The following is a 15,541-nucleotide window of genomic DNA, read 5'->3' on the forward strand; positions in this document are numbered from 1 at the left end:
GACGAAAACATTGCGTACCCAGCACGTTCAAATTATTCAATTGTAAATAAATAATAAAAATTCATTAATAACGAAAAAGTAATGTAGTCTATCTCGGGTAAGAGCCTGAACGGCCCGACACTCAGACATTCATGCGATTCATTCCATCGTTTGCTTGTACATAAAAATATACGAACTAAACAAAAAAATAATAAAAATTAAACACAAAAAAAAAGAGTTGGAAGATATAAAAGTGTACATAGAGGAGAGGTATTACATATAAAATGAAGTTATTTAGCATATAATAAAGAAAACGTTACACAAATTTCGTGTAGTCTCTGATTGATTTCTCTGATAGTAATTCTTGTTTTTTGTAGAATTTATTCTTTGTACGTGTACAAAACAACTCAACCATTATTTTTCTTGGCTACAAAAATATGTACATTTACCGTCTAATATCTGTAGGAATATTCGAATTCGAATCGTGGTATGAGTGTGGTAACACTTTGATATATTTTATTTAATTCTTTTTTTTTCGTTGTTGTTGGTTAAATTATCGTATCGTATAATATACGTATGCGAGTATGGTGTATGGTGTATACAATTTCGTATTCATATGCAATCGTTATGTTGAATTTCGCTTTTTAGACTTTTTATTTTATCTTTCTCTCTATAACACTCACAGTAGTTTGCAATCAACAAATTACAAATAATTAAAAATTATATACAAATTTCATGAAAATAATGTATTAATGAGATGTAATCAGTTATGGTAATTTTCTTTCGAGATACAGATAGAGAGATGTTGTCTTCCCAATTGATTGGTGGCTTCAACAGCACTGCACCATTAGGATTATTATGTACATTTTTGATTTCATGATCCATATGAGTTTAATAAACAATTTTTGTTTCGTTTTTTTTTCACAATTTTAAATTGAACGAAAGTTTCAAACGTAACTTTCGATTTGATTTACAATTAATCAACAGAGAGAAAAAATTATTTTATTTTGAAATATATTTTGTACATCCACTGAGTGTGATGAACGAAATGAATGATTTAGTCAGACGTGTTTTAGGATAATGTATGAACAATTTTGATCAGTCATGTTTGAATTTCAGGACCTGTTATTGGTACGTTTACCGAATTTACTGAAACTTACCGAATATTTACTGAACTTATCGAATCATAAATTTCGATAGATTTTCGGTAAATCTTGGTAAATTTCACTAAATTCGGTACATAAATGTACCACTAATAGGTCCTGTTGGATTTAGTTAAATTATTCCTGCATTTGAGTGGATCGATTGGCTATAATATGTCCTTTGCTAAATAGAGTCGTTGCATTAATGTCGTGGAAGAATATTAAATTTCTACAATATAATGGCGACTCGTCATTGACGTGGGTGCTTGGGAATTTTTCAAACAAACACCGAAAGGGTGAGGAACATATTAAATTTGTCAATACCTTCATTAGTATCGTAACTTCAACGATGACAACTTTGTGATGAATTAGAGTCTTTTATGTCAAAAAATACGGCAAGTGCACGGCGACCATCTGGTACTTCATTTAAGTTAATGCATAGTCTCGGATACCAAATGTTTAACTTCATTTGTCTTAAACATACATTGGAAATTGTTCCAACAAACCCTGACAGGGTGTTAAACATATTAAATTCTTCAATGCATTCATGAGTACTGTAACTTCCACGATCACAACTTTAGGACGAATTATAGTCTTTCCTGTCAAGAAGTACTTTTACTTATATATGTATAACGTACACACCGACCACCATCTGGTACTTCATTTGTTTAGTGTCCGATACCAAATCTTTTACTTCATTTGACTTGAAAAACATATATAACACAACAATAAACGAAGCAAATTACTTATTTTGGTCGTCGTTGTCGGTAACAGTTGATTTATTGTGTGGTCTACATAAGTTGTAATGACGTGTGGAATGTGTTTAGAGGGCTTGTGGAATATTCCATTTCGATAGGAATTGAAGGCTCTATTTTTGTTGAGCTTATACCGTTAATTTGTATGTACTTCTTGATTGCTTACATTTTTTTGGAAACCCATTAACAATAATGTGGGCGTACTGATGTCAATATTATTTGTAATCTCTGGGCCATTCGGGAGTTATAGACGCATAGATTCTGTTAGTATATGATTGGAAATGTTTATCGATGAATTTATTATTCATTTTGTTTGAATACCAGTCATCAGTTCCCTTAGCTCATATTTTGTTTATTTTGGAAATTATGAGAAATAAAAAAAGAGAAAAATAGACAATGATTAAGAGATACAAAAAAAACACGAAAATAATACAAAAAACCGAGACAAATCACATTAGGAACATTGCGCGAAGGTGTTTAAGATTACAAGTCGATCTTTAAGTCGGAAAATGTGAGTCACTTCTCTTACATTCGGCTATGCGACCTGTAGATTTCAATCTGAAAGTCGAATAAATTTACACAATCCTTCTATTCTGCTCCATATTATTTATGTATACATAGCGACAAAAAAAAAATTAACAAAATCTGACACCTAACGTCGTTGCATAAATTGAACAGTTTTTTCCCCTCAAACCATTTGCATAATGTAACATGTCATACAAGTTATAATATTGATAAGAGCAAAAAAAAAGTCTGTTGCTTTCGTTGAATAAATAAGATTTCGTTCCAATATTTGTGAACTGATATTTTGAGTTTTTGACATCGCCTAGATCTGTCTAATGCTATAATACGCGTAAAAGGTACACTCAACCAACATTTCGATTTGCTGATTAACTTTACGATGAGAAAAACCAATAAAAGAAACTAATCACAAAGACGTTATACAAATACATAAGTACGTCGACAGTAAATGGTAATCCATGTCGTGCCGTATTGTTTAATTGTGAAGCAAGATATTCATTCTTTTCGATTTGGAAGTAAAATTTCAGATTGAAATTCTATCAATCAAGTTGAAATATTTTGTGTGAAAAATGCGTCAATTTGTAGGTACGTATCGAGGTACCTATGTGTACCGAATGGAAAAGATGCTTCACCTCAATCAAAATAAAATGAATGACAAAATTGAAGCTTATCTAACCAAGGTATAACGTTCAATTGATGATATTCGAAAAGAATTTGTGTTACATACCTGTTGTAGTATACGACTTGAATGTACTTACTCTACAATGAAATGGCCGGGTGTCACTAATCAGTCAATGATCATTGCAAAAAGATTTTTATTTTCCAAAAAAATTTTATATATCCGTTAACAAGACGTTGAACTCATCCAAAACAACATACCAAAAAAAACTATATTATATAGAGACATTGTTATAGCCATAACCATATATTCTCAATCGACACTACAAACTTCGTATAAATGCGAGTATAAACAACTAATTATATATATTTAGAATCAGGTTTCTAATATCTAATCAGTTTTTTTTCTATTCGGATTTGATTTTCATTTCTGTGTACGATAAAAAAAAGGTAGTTGTTGTGCGCACGTCACGTTATACAATCATGGTCTTAAATAAATATATTTTAAACATTAGCCGATTGCTGATATTGTTAAACAAAGACAATATTGAAATGCGTCTGTTATCAGTCACATTACTGCGAGAGATGGAGTTTCTCCTAATAAAGCCAATATATGGAACTGGTTTTTGTTATTTTTGTTTTCAAAAATGTTTATAGCTTTATGCAAAATTGTTGTGATATTGGTGGCTTTGTTTGCTTTTTTCTTCGTGTTTTTCTTACAGAAATTTTATTACCCATCAACGGCAGATTGGGTAATTTTTCGTTGTTCTTTTGGGATCTTTCTTTTGTTCCCAAATCCCATCATTCCTCAGCATCAAAAAATAACTTTCAAGTACTTCGTCAAGTAACTCAACTTTCTGCATATGAATCGTTGCGTTTCAATTGGACCAACCGGTGTGTATGACAGTTTCTCATAAGGAAAAATATGCCATATAGTGCAGATGATTAACAGAATTTGTATAGAAAAATGACATTTCGGCAACCCTTTCCAAAATGTTTATTTTTGGGAAATAAATATTTCTCGAATGCGGACTTCCGATATCCGCTAGGTCTACCCTTGTTATGGGACTAATAAGCTAGATAGACTTCTCCATTGAGAAGCAGGAACCCAGATTTGTTCACTACTCCCTGAGACCTTACGACTTCTATCAGGGAAATTCCCCTGTTTTCGATAGGAAACCGTTAAGGCACTTGACATCTAACAATGATCCTCATCTTGGAGTTCATCGTGCCCAAATGTGCGAAACCTGAGTTTGGTTGACATTGGCAATACCTAAGGATATGTACACCAGTCTCAGATGCTGTACACCAGTTTCAGATGGCAGACCACAAGAACAGATAGGGTGGATAGACCGATCTATTCTGTGGTGATGATCGTTAAACTTGCTGCAGTTCGTAATCGCACCAACTGCTAACCTTATTTCTGATCTCGTAAGTTTAAGAAGTTCATTTACTCCACGATTTCGACGCAACAAACTGGTCGGAATAGCTAGTGTGAATCCCTCCTTGGTAGGCCTAGGATTACCATAGTTATTGATGTTCTTGTTGCGCCCATTGTTTTCCTAGCTTTCTTTGACTTCTATCTTTGGCTTCTAGCGCTGAATGATGGTCGCTATAATACTTGGACTCTCGGCCTAAATATTAGGCAATCAATTATCGGCTTCAATACTCTGCAGATATCATGAAAAATCACTGTAAAACGTGAAAAATGGATATATTCCGAATACAATAAAACAATGAATGTGTAATGAATTCTTTTGATATTACTGTCTGTTATTAACTTACGTGCCGTCGAGTAACGTACTCAAACTTTTAATTTCTTAATCTCTTTGAAAAAGCAATTCGTCTCTGAAATATCAAATGTATTCAGTCCTTTGTAACACCACACACAAGTTACAATGCATGGAACATATATCATTAATAAGAAAATGACTAATGATTACGCTTGATGCGAGCAAGTTATGCTTACAGACAAAAGACATTCGATTTTTTTTCGGCGGTGATTTTTGCCATTACCCAGATTAACTCATGTTTTCGGAGTTCAGTTAATGAAGATTGATAAACCCAATTTTTTTTTCTCTCGTATAAGCACAGCCTCAGAGTTCGTTGTTGTGTTCTTTTTTGTTTTGTTTATTTCGGTCGATGAATCCAAAACATACACACCGATAAAGTCCCTAAATGGAAAAGCTTAAAAATTAAATCATTTCTTCTAAAATGATAATTTTGGATGCATGACTCATATGTATCACGATGCTGGCCAAATAAGCTATTTAAGTCGCTATGCTAATTAAGCATGTCATATTATATATCTGCTCTGCATCCTAACTCCTGACTGTATAGTATCACGCGCATATGTTTCAGTTTTTTTTCTTCTCTAATGGCGAAATAGCAACAAATTTATTTAACGATATTGTTCATAGAGCTTAATGGAATGGATATATATTGTTCGTCATAAGATTACGTTGATTTTTTTTTCTCTTCTCGTCTGTTGTTGTGTTTTGTTGTGTTAAAAGGTCAATTGATATATTATGGAAAAAGTGAACGCCTTTTTTATGCTTATCATATAAATATGAGAGTACGTGTAGGTAAACGAGGTAAATCTTTCGAGCCGCATTTGAAATGAACAATTTTTATGAAGAAAAACTAGTTTTGCTATTGCGATAATTTTTGTTTTTAATCTATTTCATTTAAAAAAAAAAAGAGAAAGAATCGCACGATTAATAGTCTTTTTTCTGACGCTAGAAAAGATATATAATAGAAGTCGTTTGCAAAGTTTCAGATTTCGGAGATCATGACTTGGATATTTATTAAAGTTGTACATGAATTAAAGTAGAGATATTGCGAGGTTAAACGAATGGTTTTTTTTTGTTGCTGTTGTGTGCAATAATGTCAGTTGAAATTAGATTTTCGTTCCGAAGATTCATAAATAATTTCCAAACGAAATAAAACAATTCGTAAAACAATTTAAAAATTGAATTCATGTTACGGTTCTTACTATATTTTGTTATTCAATTGAATTATGCAATTTTCATAAATATTTATTTTAATATTCATTTAAACAATCCGACGAGAATTTCATTTAAAATCTACTCTTGGATGTTCACAAAAAAAATATTTTTTTCACTTTTATCCTTCATCAACAATTGTCTCGAATAGTTCGAGTTTGTAATCGTTGCCATACAACACACAGTCAACGATTCAACAATTTCAACAAATTAAAACGATATATTGTAAAATGTGCAATTTTCGCATCAAAAAATCTATTTTCGATTGCGTTGCGCTGGTTTCTAAATATAATCTGATTTTGCATATCTAACCCAATTCTCTTCGGTTTTGATAAGAACATTCAATTTATTGTTTCATCGGATTGTGCCAAAAATCCACATAATTTCTTTCTTTTAAGTTGGTCGGTGATATTTTTGCTTTTAGATGTTGTATAGACACAACACTTTGCCATCGAATTGTTTCGATTACATAAATTTTCATCGAAACAAGAAAACGACTCTGCGGCGAGGACAAGAAAGAATTTTTATTTTAAAAATATTTGAGTTCTTCGAATATTCTCACCACATTCAACAAAATGACAAAATGATTAATGCCTATTTTTATCAACAACACAAATGATATTACTCTTGCTCATCAAAAAAAAAAAATTTTAAACCCAACGATCCCCGCTTGCGCAGTCTCATTTTTTCTAGTGGGTAACGAAACGCATATGTTTGCCAGTTTTCAGTTTAATTTTTATCTTTGATTTTTCTTGTAGGCCTTCTTTTTACTCGTATTATTCTTCTTAATCTTTATGTGTTTATTAATATCACATATGCCACTATGCCACAGATACCTTATGTACTTTAAGATGAAGATTTATTTATAAATTTTAACGAAGCTAAGTGCTTGATTTCGTTGTGATGATAAGTACACACGCTTTTGATACCGATTTGTGAAGATATTTTTGTGTGCATTTTCGTTTGATGATAGTCGTCGGAAAATAAAAGATTTTACGATTACTTTTTACGATTCTTCTTTAATTTATATTAGTTGAACGTCTTGAACGCCAGTGTATACTATCGAATATTTACTAAATACATTTCCAACGAATTGAACGTAGTATTCATTAATGAATGCAGCGTGCACAGCTTCGCCATGAAAATTAATTTTACCAAAATAAAATAATTTTTATGAGCTGTGCTCTCGCTCTCGTCCGTTACCATATAACAATTTATCGGAATGGTGTAAAAATGTAACGACTACGTCAATGCACAACCTTGAACTAAACGCAAAAGCGTCACTCGCGTCACTCACTTCATTTTTTTCTTTCTTTTTCTTGAATCCTTTCTTATTTCATGTTGATTACGTAGTTTCTCAAATTTGTATAAGTAAAAATACCAAGAGGCTCTTATTGATCAAATTTATTACTTTATCTTGAGACACAATTCATTCAATTTTGATTGGTTTTATGTTAATCCATATGATTTGCGAATAGATTCGTTCGTTGTAAGTCGTTTGTGCATCTACTAGCTCAGTAACTTTCCTAACATTTTCCGACATTTTTTCTGGCTTTTCCCTCTAGTGAATAATAGGTGGTTCGGTCACTGCACTTGCCCCTTCATCATTCATAGCTGTTGCATCAGCTTTCGGCCCCTCCGAAAATCCTGATGATGATGGTGCACCGCCGAAAGTCGATAAAAACACATTGATTAGCGTCACAATAAAAATTCCGATCACCGAAAAATTATTTACTTTGTCAGCTTCTTGCATTTCTTTCCGTTTTTTAACGTTAAACCTTCGAAATAAGAGACCACATTTCATATACGTGTCCTACCTATCCGAATTTTGTGAACATTACCTAGTATTCCAAATGAGTGTCATTCCAACAGCCAATTGCAGGAACAAGCTCGCTACCACTAACGATAAACTTGTCATAAAGTATGGATGATGATCTTTATATTCAATAATATATCTGAGTTGATTAGTATTGGCTGATACTAACGCCAAATCCATCATGCCTTGAGCAAGACTTTTCTTTTGAATATAACCGGAGTAGTCAACTGATGTCTGAAAGCATTTCTATCTAAATACACCAATATGTTTCACAATGATTCATACCTCTTACTCCAGATGAATGATGATGATGATGTGGTGTTGGCGTCGGCGTCGTTGGATGACCTTGTGGTAAAAGTGATTTGACTTCCGATGTATCATTTTTATCATCTGGAATCTCCACGACGAAATCTGGAATGAATTTATATTCAGACCGAATGGGATTGAATTGAGTACAGTTCTGATAAGTCACCGGTTTTCTTTGGTATTTGATTTAATTCACTCGGCTTCTGTAACAGAAATACGCATGGAATTAGTGTTCGGTATTAACACAAATATTTGTATGATAAGAGGGATATTTAAAATAAACAACGTGGAAGAGATAAGATCGTAATTCTGTAGAAGTAAATGTAGGCTCAAAGTTTTAAGTTTAACGATTTTTGACTATAGACATGGACACATTGAACATATAACTGTGATACTGCCACGGAAAAGAAAGTATCAAGACCAAAGTAGTTTAATAGTGGAGTCACATACCAACAGCACTTCTTTTTTATCAGATGATTCGTCTTCCTCATCAGCTGTTTGGTAATCATCATCCTGGCCAGAACTATCAATACTTGCTGCACTCAGTCCAACATCATTTTTGTTCAATGAATTTCGTGCATTTGAGCTATTTTCTGATTCTATTGTACTTGTACTTGTTCCAAACGGATCACTTGAACTTGTTGAAATAGGATCTGATGTTGAAGAAGCAGACTGTGAACTGGATGTGACACAATCACTGTTCTGTGAACAGCGCTGATACAGGACATTTTCATGTTCCTTCTTTCGGATTTGTTGTTTTGCTATTTTCTTATCTAGCTTTTTATTCAGTTTATCCAATGCGATGTCTCGTGCGTAGCTCAACAACTTTTTTTGAACATTCGATGATGTGCTGGCGAGAGGAGCAGCCATTGTTCAATGTGATATACAATGTAAAATCAATTCAAATTTGAATTCTGTCACTATTCACTCACAAAACCGACGCGACACATTGAAGTTAAACAAAAATACTGTTAACGAAGAATGGCATTTTGGTTGGAATCAGGTGGAATCATCACAAATTAGTAGATAACATTACGTACACAGCGACATTTCTATATAAATGTGTCAATAATACCGCTGTGATAGGATGTGTCAGAAAATGTTTAACGAAAAATTGATGGATTCTTAGTCGAGACTTAGTCGATGGGAATGGCATTCTTAAAACGTGACTTTCTGAAACACCTTACACCATAAACTGATAAGGTAATTTTATCGATTTTTGATGTTGTTTTACACAGACTGGTCATTCTACGACAGCTGCTGTGCATTTCTGCATTTTTATATCAAACAATCTCGATTCGATTTCATATTTCTACATGTGATTACATAAGGTGAAATCCGAGTAGAGACCATTAGCCTTGTTAACTATGAACACTGAAAGTTTATTTACTTCGCAAGTTCAGTCGGAGTCAAGGTCGGAATGCACAAACGACAGTTTTGTTAATCAAACTGCCAAATCTTCAATTTCATATAGCGAATAAATATCTGTTACTTCTTTTGTTAAAAATAGGTCTCAGTGTCATCAATTCTTTTACTTCGTGAGGGAAAACAAGCCAGAACTAATTGGTTGTTTTTGTCGTCAGCCGATAACAGATGCTTATCCGTTGCTAAGAGATTTATTCTCAATCTGGAACTTGATATTTGATTAACGTCAGAACTGTATCACCACAATTATCACACATCAAAGATGGCGATATTTCTGCGACAGTAGACTTGAAAGCTTTCTGATTAAGTCACCCTAAGTCATCTCATACTTTACACTGAATATTGGGTAGAGTTGGACCATATCACCTTTGAATGAATTAAATTTACTGTACCTTTCCACAGTTACATTAGTTCGAATGTAACAGTCCAAAACTCTCAATGCTGAAATTGGATCCACATTTACGATGGGTCTAAATTTATAGATTGAATCTCAAAGTGCACTTCATAGTAGAGCTACTTACACGAATAATCATTAATAGTTAATCTAAATGAAAGATTTGCAATTTTTTACTGTCGATGCTCAAATTACATTTTTTATTTTGCAATTCAACATTTTGAAAGAAATAATTTTTCCATTTGAATTTTATCCATTTTTTTTTGTTTCATCTTTATATTATTCGTTTATGATGAATGTTCATTTAATTTTTCGAATCAAACTTTCGATCTACACATGTTATCGTACATCATATTAATACACATCATACATAATACTGTAGAGTGTACCACAGGCCATTAAATTACACGTCACATGTGTTTCTTCCTAATAATTAAATTGTACTCACTTTATCTGTTTAAAAAATCGATTTTATAAAAGTACAACCACAAAATAAAAAAATAAAAAATCGCGTATTTTGAGACGTCGTATTACTTTACTTCGTATACACATAAGAGTACCACCATTAGCCAAACTTTCACAAAATCTATTTATAAAATATAGCAAACCCGAAGCGAGAAAAAAAAATGCTCAAGAAAGAAGAACACATTAGATGCAACGTTTGAAATACGGTCCCTCCTCTTACATAATGTTTTGCTTTAACGATTCGTATGCGCGAAGATGCAGAGCGCCTCGCAGAATCAGAGATATATGGAACTAGTTACTTTGTTTTAAAATCAAACAGAAATGCATTGAAATTGGATTTGCGTCTTTAATCAAATTATAATGTGTGTGGATTTACGGACGTTGCAATCTGAAAGATTTCAAACTTTATATTTACAAAACAATGGACACAATTCGTTTTAACGTTTTGGATATTATGAAAGTATCCCACTTTTTAGAGACAAAAACTGTTGGCTTACGAGTATATGACGATATATTTCTGGATATGACTAACATTTCAAGGTTACCTCTTTTATTAGAAGTATTACGCAAATGTGTTAATTTGGCTCTTAAGCCGACTTTTGGAAATTACAAGTCATATTGGAAGAAGAAATGACGTTAAACGTTTCTTGTGATTTTTGTAATCAGACAATTTGCATTTTGTCCCTAACGCTTAAAAAGACATTTATCACTCGGTTGCTTGATCTGCAGATTGTCACTCGAGGCCTCAGTCGTTGTCCAACTTGACAATAAATGCTTTTTTAAGCACAGGATATGTGTATTGTCATATGACCTTATGTGACACACTGTGGAATAAATAAATTACAATTTAAAATTTCTAAGTTGGCTTGATTAACAGTTGCGCAATCTAAATTTGTTTAAACTGTACCCCCTACACAAACGGCATGAATATCACCGCATTAAGATTAAATCTGTTATTTCTTTTGATAAAAGTAATGTGTCTTGAGGTTGCCACAAAATCTTTTACTTCATTAGGTTTAACAAATATTTGGCTACTTAATAGGACGCTAGCCCAGAACGTTTCGTTTATATTTGCCGTCGCAGTTGATAGAAGATGACCCGTAGTTTCTTAAAGGAGACTGAGTTGTGTATCGGATTGGAAAGAAATGAAAAGAAACGCTTAGGAACAACGTTGTTCCTAACTTATGCTTATATGCTTTTTGATAATGCTGTTTCCGCCTAACGCAGGAGTGAGTTTTTATCAATATTTCGTTTAATTTATCTAGCAGTTAACCTGTCACATACAGCCATCGATAACGACAACAAAAATAATGACAACCTCAGGTTAATATGGTCCTTTATATAATAAACTGCATGTTAAAAAAATTGAAGTACAAGATTTGAAATCAACAGATTATACTTTGATCGATGGAAGTTATAGGCGGGATAATAATACTGGTCATATGCTTGCCGACTGTAAGAGGTTAATGAATAAATTCAGCTGTTTATTCACAAAGACAATAGAGAATGCGTAAATGACTTACAGCTGACAAGTGAACTTATCAATTATAAAATCAAACCTATAAGTTGGCTGAAAGTCATCTGCGCAATTTTTCCAATCTTTTAAGAGTTTCGTCATTCGATAGATTTTGTTAATTATTTCCACAAAAGTTCAACATTTTTTTCTCAAAGAAACTTAAATTGCAATCATCCAATTCCTAATTAACACTCGCTACTAAACTTTCTGCTAGTCGTTTATTGGATATATATTGGTATTTGTATATAACATTGATCGATATATTTGGACCATTTAATCATTATACTTAATAGAGTGCTGCAATATGAATATTTTACGGTATGCTAGGTACCTCACTCATGTACAAATGCTTAAATATAATTCAATCATGCATTTCAAATTAACGTTATCTGTGTATTTCGATCTCTTTCAATACAAATTGCCATTAATATAAATTTTTCTACAAGATAAAAAGTAAAAGAGAAGTAAAAACACTGGGAATGAAGCGATGGAAGAAAAAAAAACGAGCAGAAATATTATTAACATTATAATATTAACATTGATTAAAATTGAAACAAAGATTAAGTTTGAATGCAATACACAACCGAAGTCAATGTACATACTGAATCGAACAAAATGTTGATGTTATTGCAAAATGTATAAATTGATCGTAAATCTTGTGTCTTAAATGTTTTTGTAAAATGTAAATCACTTTTCTCGCATGTATATACTCTCAAAACTGACTAGCTTAGCCTAAGCTGTCGTTTTTTTTTTAAGTCTTTCGTCTTTGAACATATTGTAATACAAATTCAACAAAGCCGATAGACTATATGCACACATTTACACCAAATATCCATGTATCCATATTATATACGCTTTGAGATTATTAATGGTTGACCAAACGAACTACAGAGTGCCCGGTTTTTCATTACCATGGAGGTACTTTTTTATGTCGGTCAACTACTTAGGTAATCAAACTAAAACACATCGTTTCTAGCAACTCAATATAGTGATAGGAGGAGGATTTAAATGAAAAAAAGAATTTCTCGTTTTTAAGTCTAACATAACATTTTGCATAAGTATTTGTTCAAATATCATCCAAGATTTGTTGTTTTTTCTTCGTCGTTTTCTTCTCATTCCCTTCTTTCTGTGTGTAGTTATCCATGCTCTTGGCTTTTTTATACACGTTGTTGGTGAAGAAACTTTGCATAACACACAGTGGTATTGTCGATATTGTATGATGTGATCAGAGATAATGGAAATGTTGACGAACTGGTGATTGTGTAGGTGAATGACAATAAAAATTCTGGGTAATTCGTTAAGAAGGAAAAAAAAAATGCTTTTATGAGATCACACGTTGTGAAACTTTCCTGTAAAATGTTTTCATAGAATCTACCAATTCTTTTTGACGATTTTTTATTTCAACCCAAATTTTTAGGAATCGTTTTTTTTTTAATTTTCTGAATGTTATAGTTTTCGGCAACATGTTATAGTTTTCGGCAACAATGCTTTCTGTTATAAAAAGTCTTCGTCAATACTTCGGCATCATTGTGGTATAAAATTCATCAATGATGATGAATAACATTCATTTTGTTACATGTTAAAGTGTCGTACTCGTGCACGTTGTTCAATACATATACACTACACGGTTTTGTGCACAGATCTCCAAATGTTGATGGAAGGATTATTTATTATAGTTTTAAGAACCGAACGAAACGTGTTTCGTTTTCGTTTTATATAGCGGTGGTATTTCGAAATTTCGTGTAATAATATTGATAACTAGACCGAATGTGGTAATTATAATCACGGTTTATAGTTGGATATTATTCGGAATTTTTTTTTCTTCAACATTTTAGTACGTGTAACATTGTACAGAGAGATATATAGGAGATGTTATTAACGAACTAAGAGTTTTTTTTTTCTCTTTAAGTTTTTTTGAAAAGGTTTCGTTCACATCAATGCAACAGAAAATGTACACACAAGAATGAAATATTGAAATTTTGTACTGTTCATTGTTCGATTAGTTTCGTTGATTTATAAATGTTTCAGATTCAATAGAAGAATATTTTTCAATTTTGGCAGTTGTGCAATTTAAGCTGCGAGAGTACGAAAAAAAAATTAATAATAAAATATTGAGTTACAATACCTACATCTAAGTTGATTTTGCAATTAGATCGCAATATGTTTTCCCATTCGCATTATTATATCATGTACCAGCGCGATTGATAGAATTATAATGGAATTTTGAAATGAAATATTTTTATATCATTTGAGACATTGACCTCATTCATTGCGCGTTAAGATTTTAGAGTTAATTATATCAGCTTTGTGTGCTACAATTTTTTTTTGCATTATTGTTATCAGGGACAGGGACATTTCTTTTGAATAAATACTTTAATATCTCTGGCTGCGTTAAAACCGTTTTTTTTTATACATAGGTGTGTTGATGGCTATAGCTTCAGTTAATTAGGCAAATGAATGAGAAACTTCCACACAAAAAAGATTTCAAATCATTACGGTATCGCTGAAGGTATGATGGAATTGTTTACAAAATGTACGTTCTAAACGAAACAATTAGTAAACATTTAGACTTCACAGAAGTTGGCTTCCATTAATTTGTTAAGTTTATCGTTAAAAAAACACCACACGCAAAAACGAAAGGCGTGTTAATTAATCTTTCTTACTCTGGGCCCGCTGTTAATTAACGCGAATAAATTCAGCGATTAAGTTTGAAGACCTCATTGTTACAACTAGAAAATTGATTGCATCTTTCTGATGTGTAATAATGAGTCAAAGGTTTCTCGACTGTACAACAAACTTAAATTGAAGAATTGTTGTCTTTGTTTTACAAAAACTATTTTCATTTCGTGCACTACAATGATGATACAAAAACGAAAACCGAAGAACATTTTCTACCATTTCAAGATACAGAATGAAATAAAACGATCGCATTACGACGTTTACGTAAAACTAAAAACATGATTTCAAATTAGCTTTGATTTGTTTTTATTGAAATGTATTGACTTTGAAGCAATAACAAAAAACCGAATAGCAATTCCAATAAAACGTTGTTGGCTGTGTTATGTGTACGCACATTTGAATGAAGACTTGCACATGCAAGTTATATTACATACAATCTCATAAAGGAAGCAAAGAGGTCCGAGACCGTATTTCTGTTTCCATAATTAGAACTTTTAGACGAAAACGTTCCATTAAATGTGTGTGCAGTACACGAATCGTAATGGAATTACGTTCGTTTCTTTGTGCTATTTATTACATTACATGGACTCTCGGCATTATGAACAATGAACTTTTAGTTTAAAAATACTCAAGGTGATCGGAGTAGGAGTAACAAACACACCATGTTTGCCAATTCTCTAACAATTTCCAATGACAATAACTGTATTATGTGCATTGTACGAATGAATATCCTTTATGGAAGTTACAATTTCAGACTTCTCTTTCTAACGAATTAACAGCTGTAAATGCAATTGCTTGCGAGTTCATTATCTAATTGCATTTCGACTCAAAAATTTGTCCAAATCGATCATTATATATGAAGACGAAATTGCATAGGTCACACAATCTTCCACTCTCGTTGACGATTTTTTTTATTTTT

General features: G+C 32.3%; 2 protein-coding genes across 3 annotated transcripts in view; one reads left to right on the forward strand and one right to left on the reverse strand.

Annotated features, from left to right (window-relative positions):
• LOC119066281 overlaps nucleotides 1-15,541 on the forward strand; it is a 43,007-nt gene that overhangs the window by 4,384 nt on the left and 23,082 nt on the right. The gene's annotated exons all lie outside the window — the stretch shown is intronic.
• On the reverse strand, nucleotides 6,591-9,263 carry LOC119066282. 2 transcript variants are annotated; one of them, XM_037168650.1, is made up of 5 exons: nucleotides 8,594-9,263; nucleotides 8,310-8,346; nucleotides 8,130-8,227; nucleotides 7,863-8,071; nucleotides 6,591-7,799 (listed from the first exon to the last, which is right to left on the reverse strand). In XM_037168650.1, exons 1-5 carry the CDS (start codon nucleotides 9,011-9,013, stop codon nucleotides 7,583-7,585), a joined length of 981 nt encoding a protein of 326 aa, XP_037024545.1. In that variant the 5' UTR covers nucleotides 9,014-9,263; the 3' UTR covers nucleotides 6,591-7,582. The 2 variants fall into 2 exon arrangements, with proteins under 2 accessions (XP_037024545.1, XP_037024544.1); XM_037168649.1 differs by having other exon boundaries at nucleotides 6,593-7,799; nucleotides 8,130-8,248; nucleotides 8,594-9,260.

The sequence above is a fragment of the Bradysia coprophila genome, chromosome IV (assembly GCF_014529535.1).
Source record: "Bradysia coprophila strain Holo2 chromosome IV, BU_Bcop_v1, whole genome shotgun sequence".
Taxonomy (NCBI): Eukaryota; Metazoa; Arthropoda; class Insecta; order Diptera; family Sciaridae; genus Bradysia; species Bradysia coprophila.

What these genes read in the sequence shown, in the direction of transcription:
- LOC119066282 (XM_037168649.1), bottom strand. Translation starts at nt 9,013, where the DNA reads ATGGCTGCTCCTCTCGCCAGCACATCATCGAATGTTCAAAAAAAGTTG. An exon ending in TCAAATACCAAAGAAAACCG is followed by an intron (nt 8,249 to 8,309) that starts GTGACTTATCAG and finishes AATTCATTCCAG; the next exon opens with ATTTCGTCGTGGAGATTCCA. An exon ending in ATCATCATCATTCATCTGGA is followed by an intron (nt 8,072 to 8,129) that starts GTAAGAGGTATG and finishes AAATGCTTTCAG; the next exon opens with ACATCAGTTGACTACTCCGG.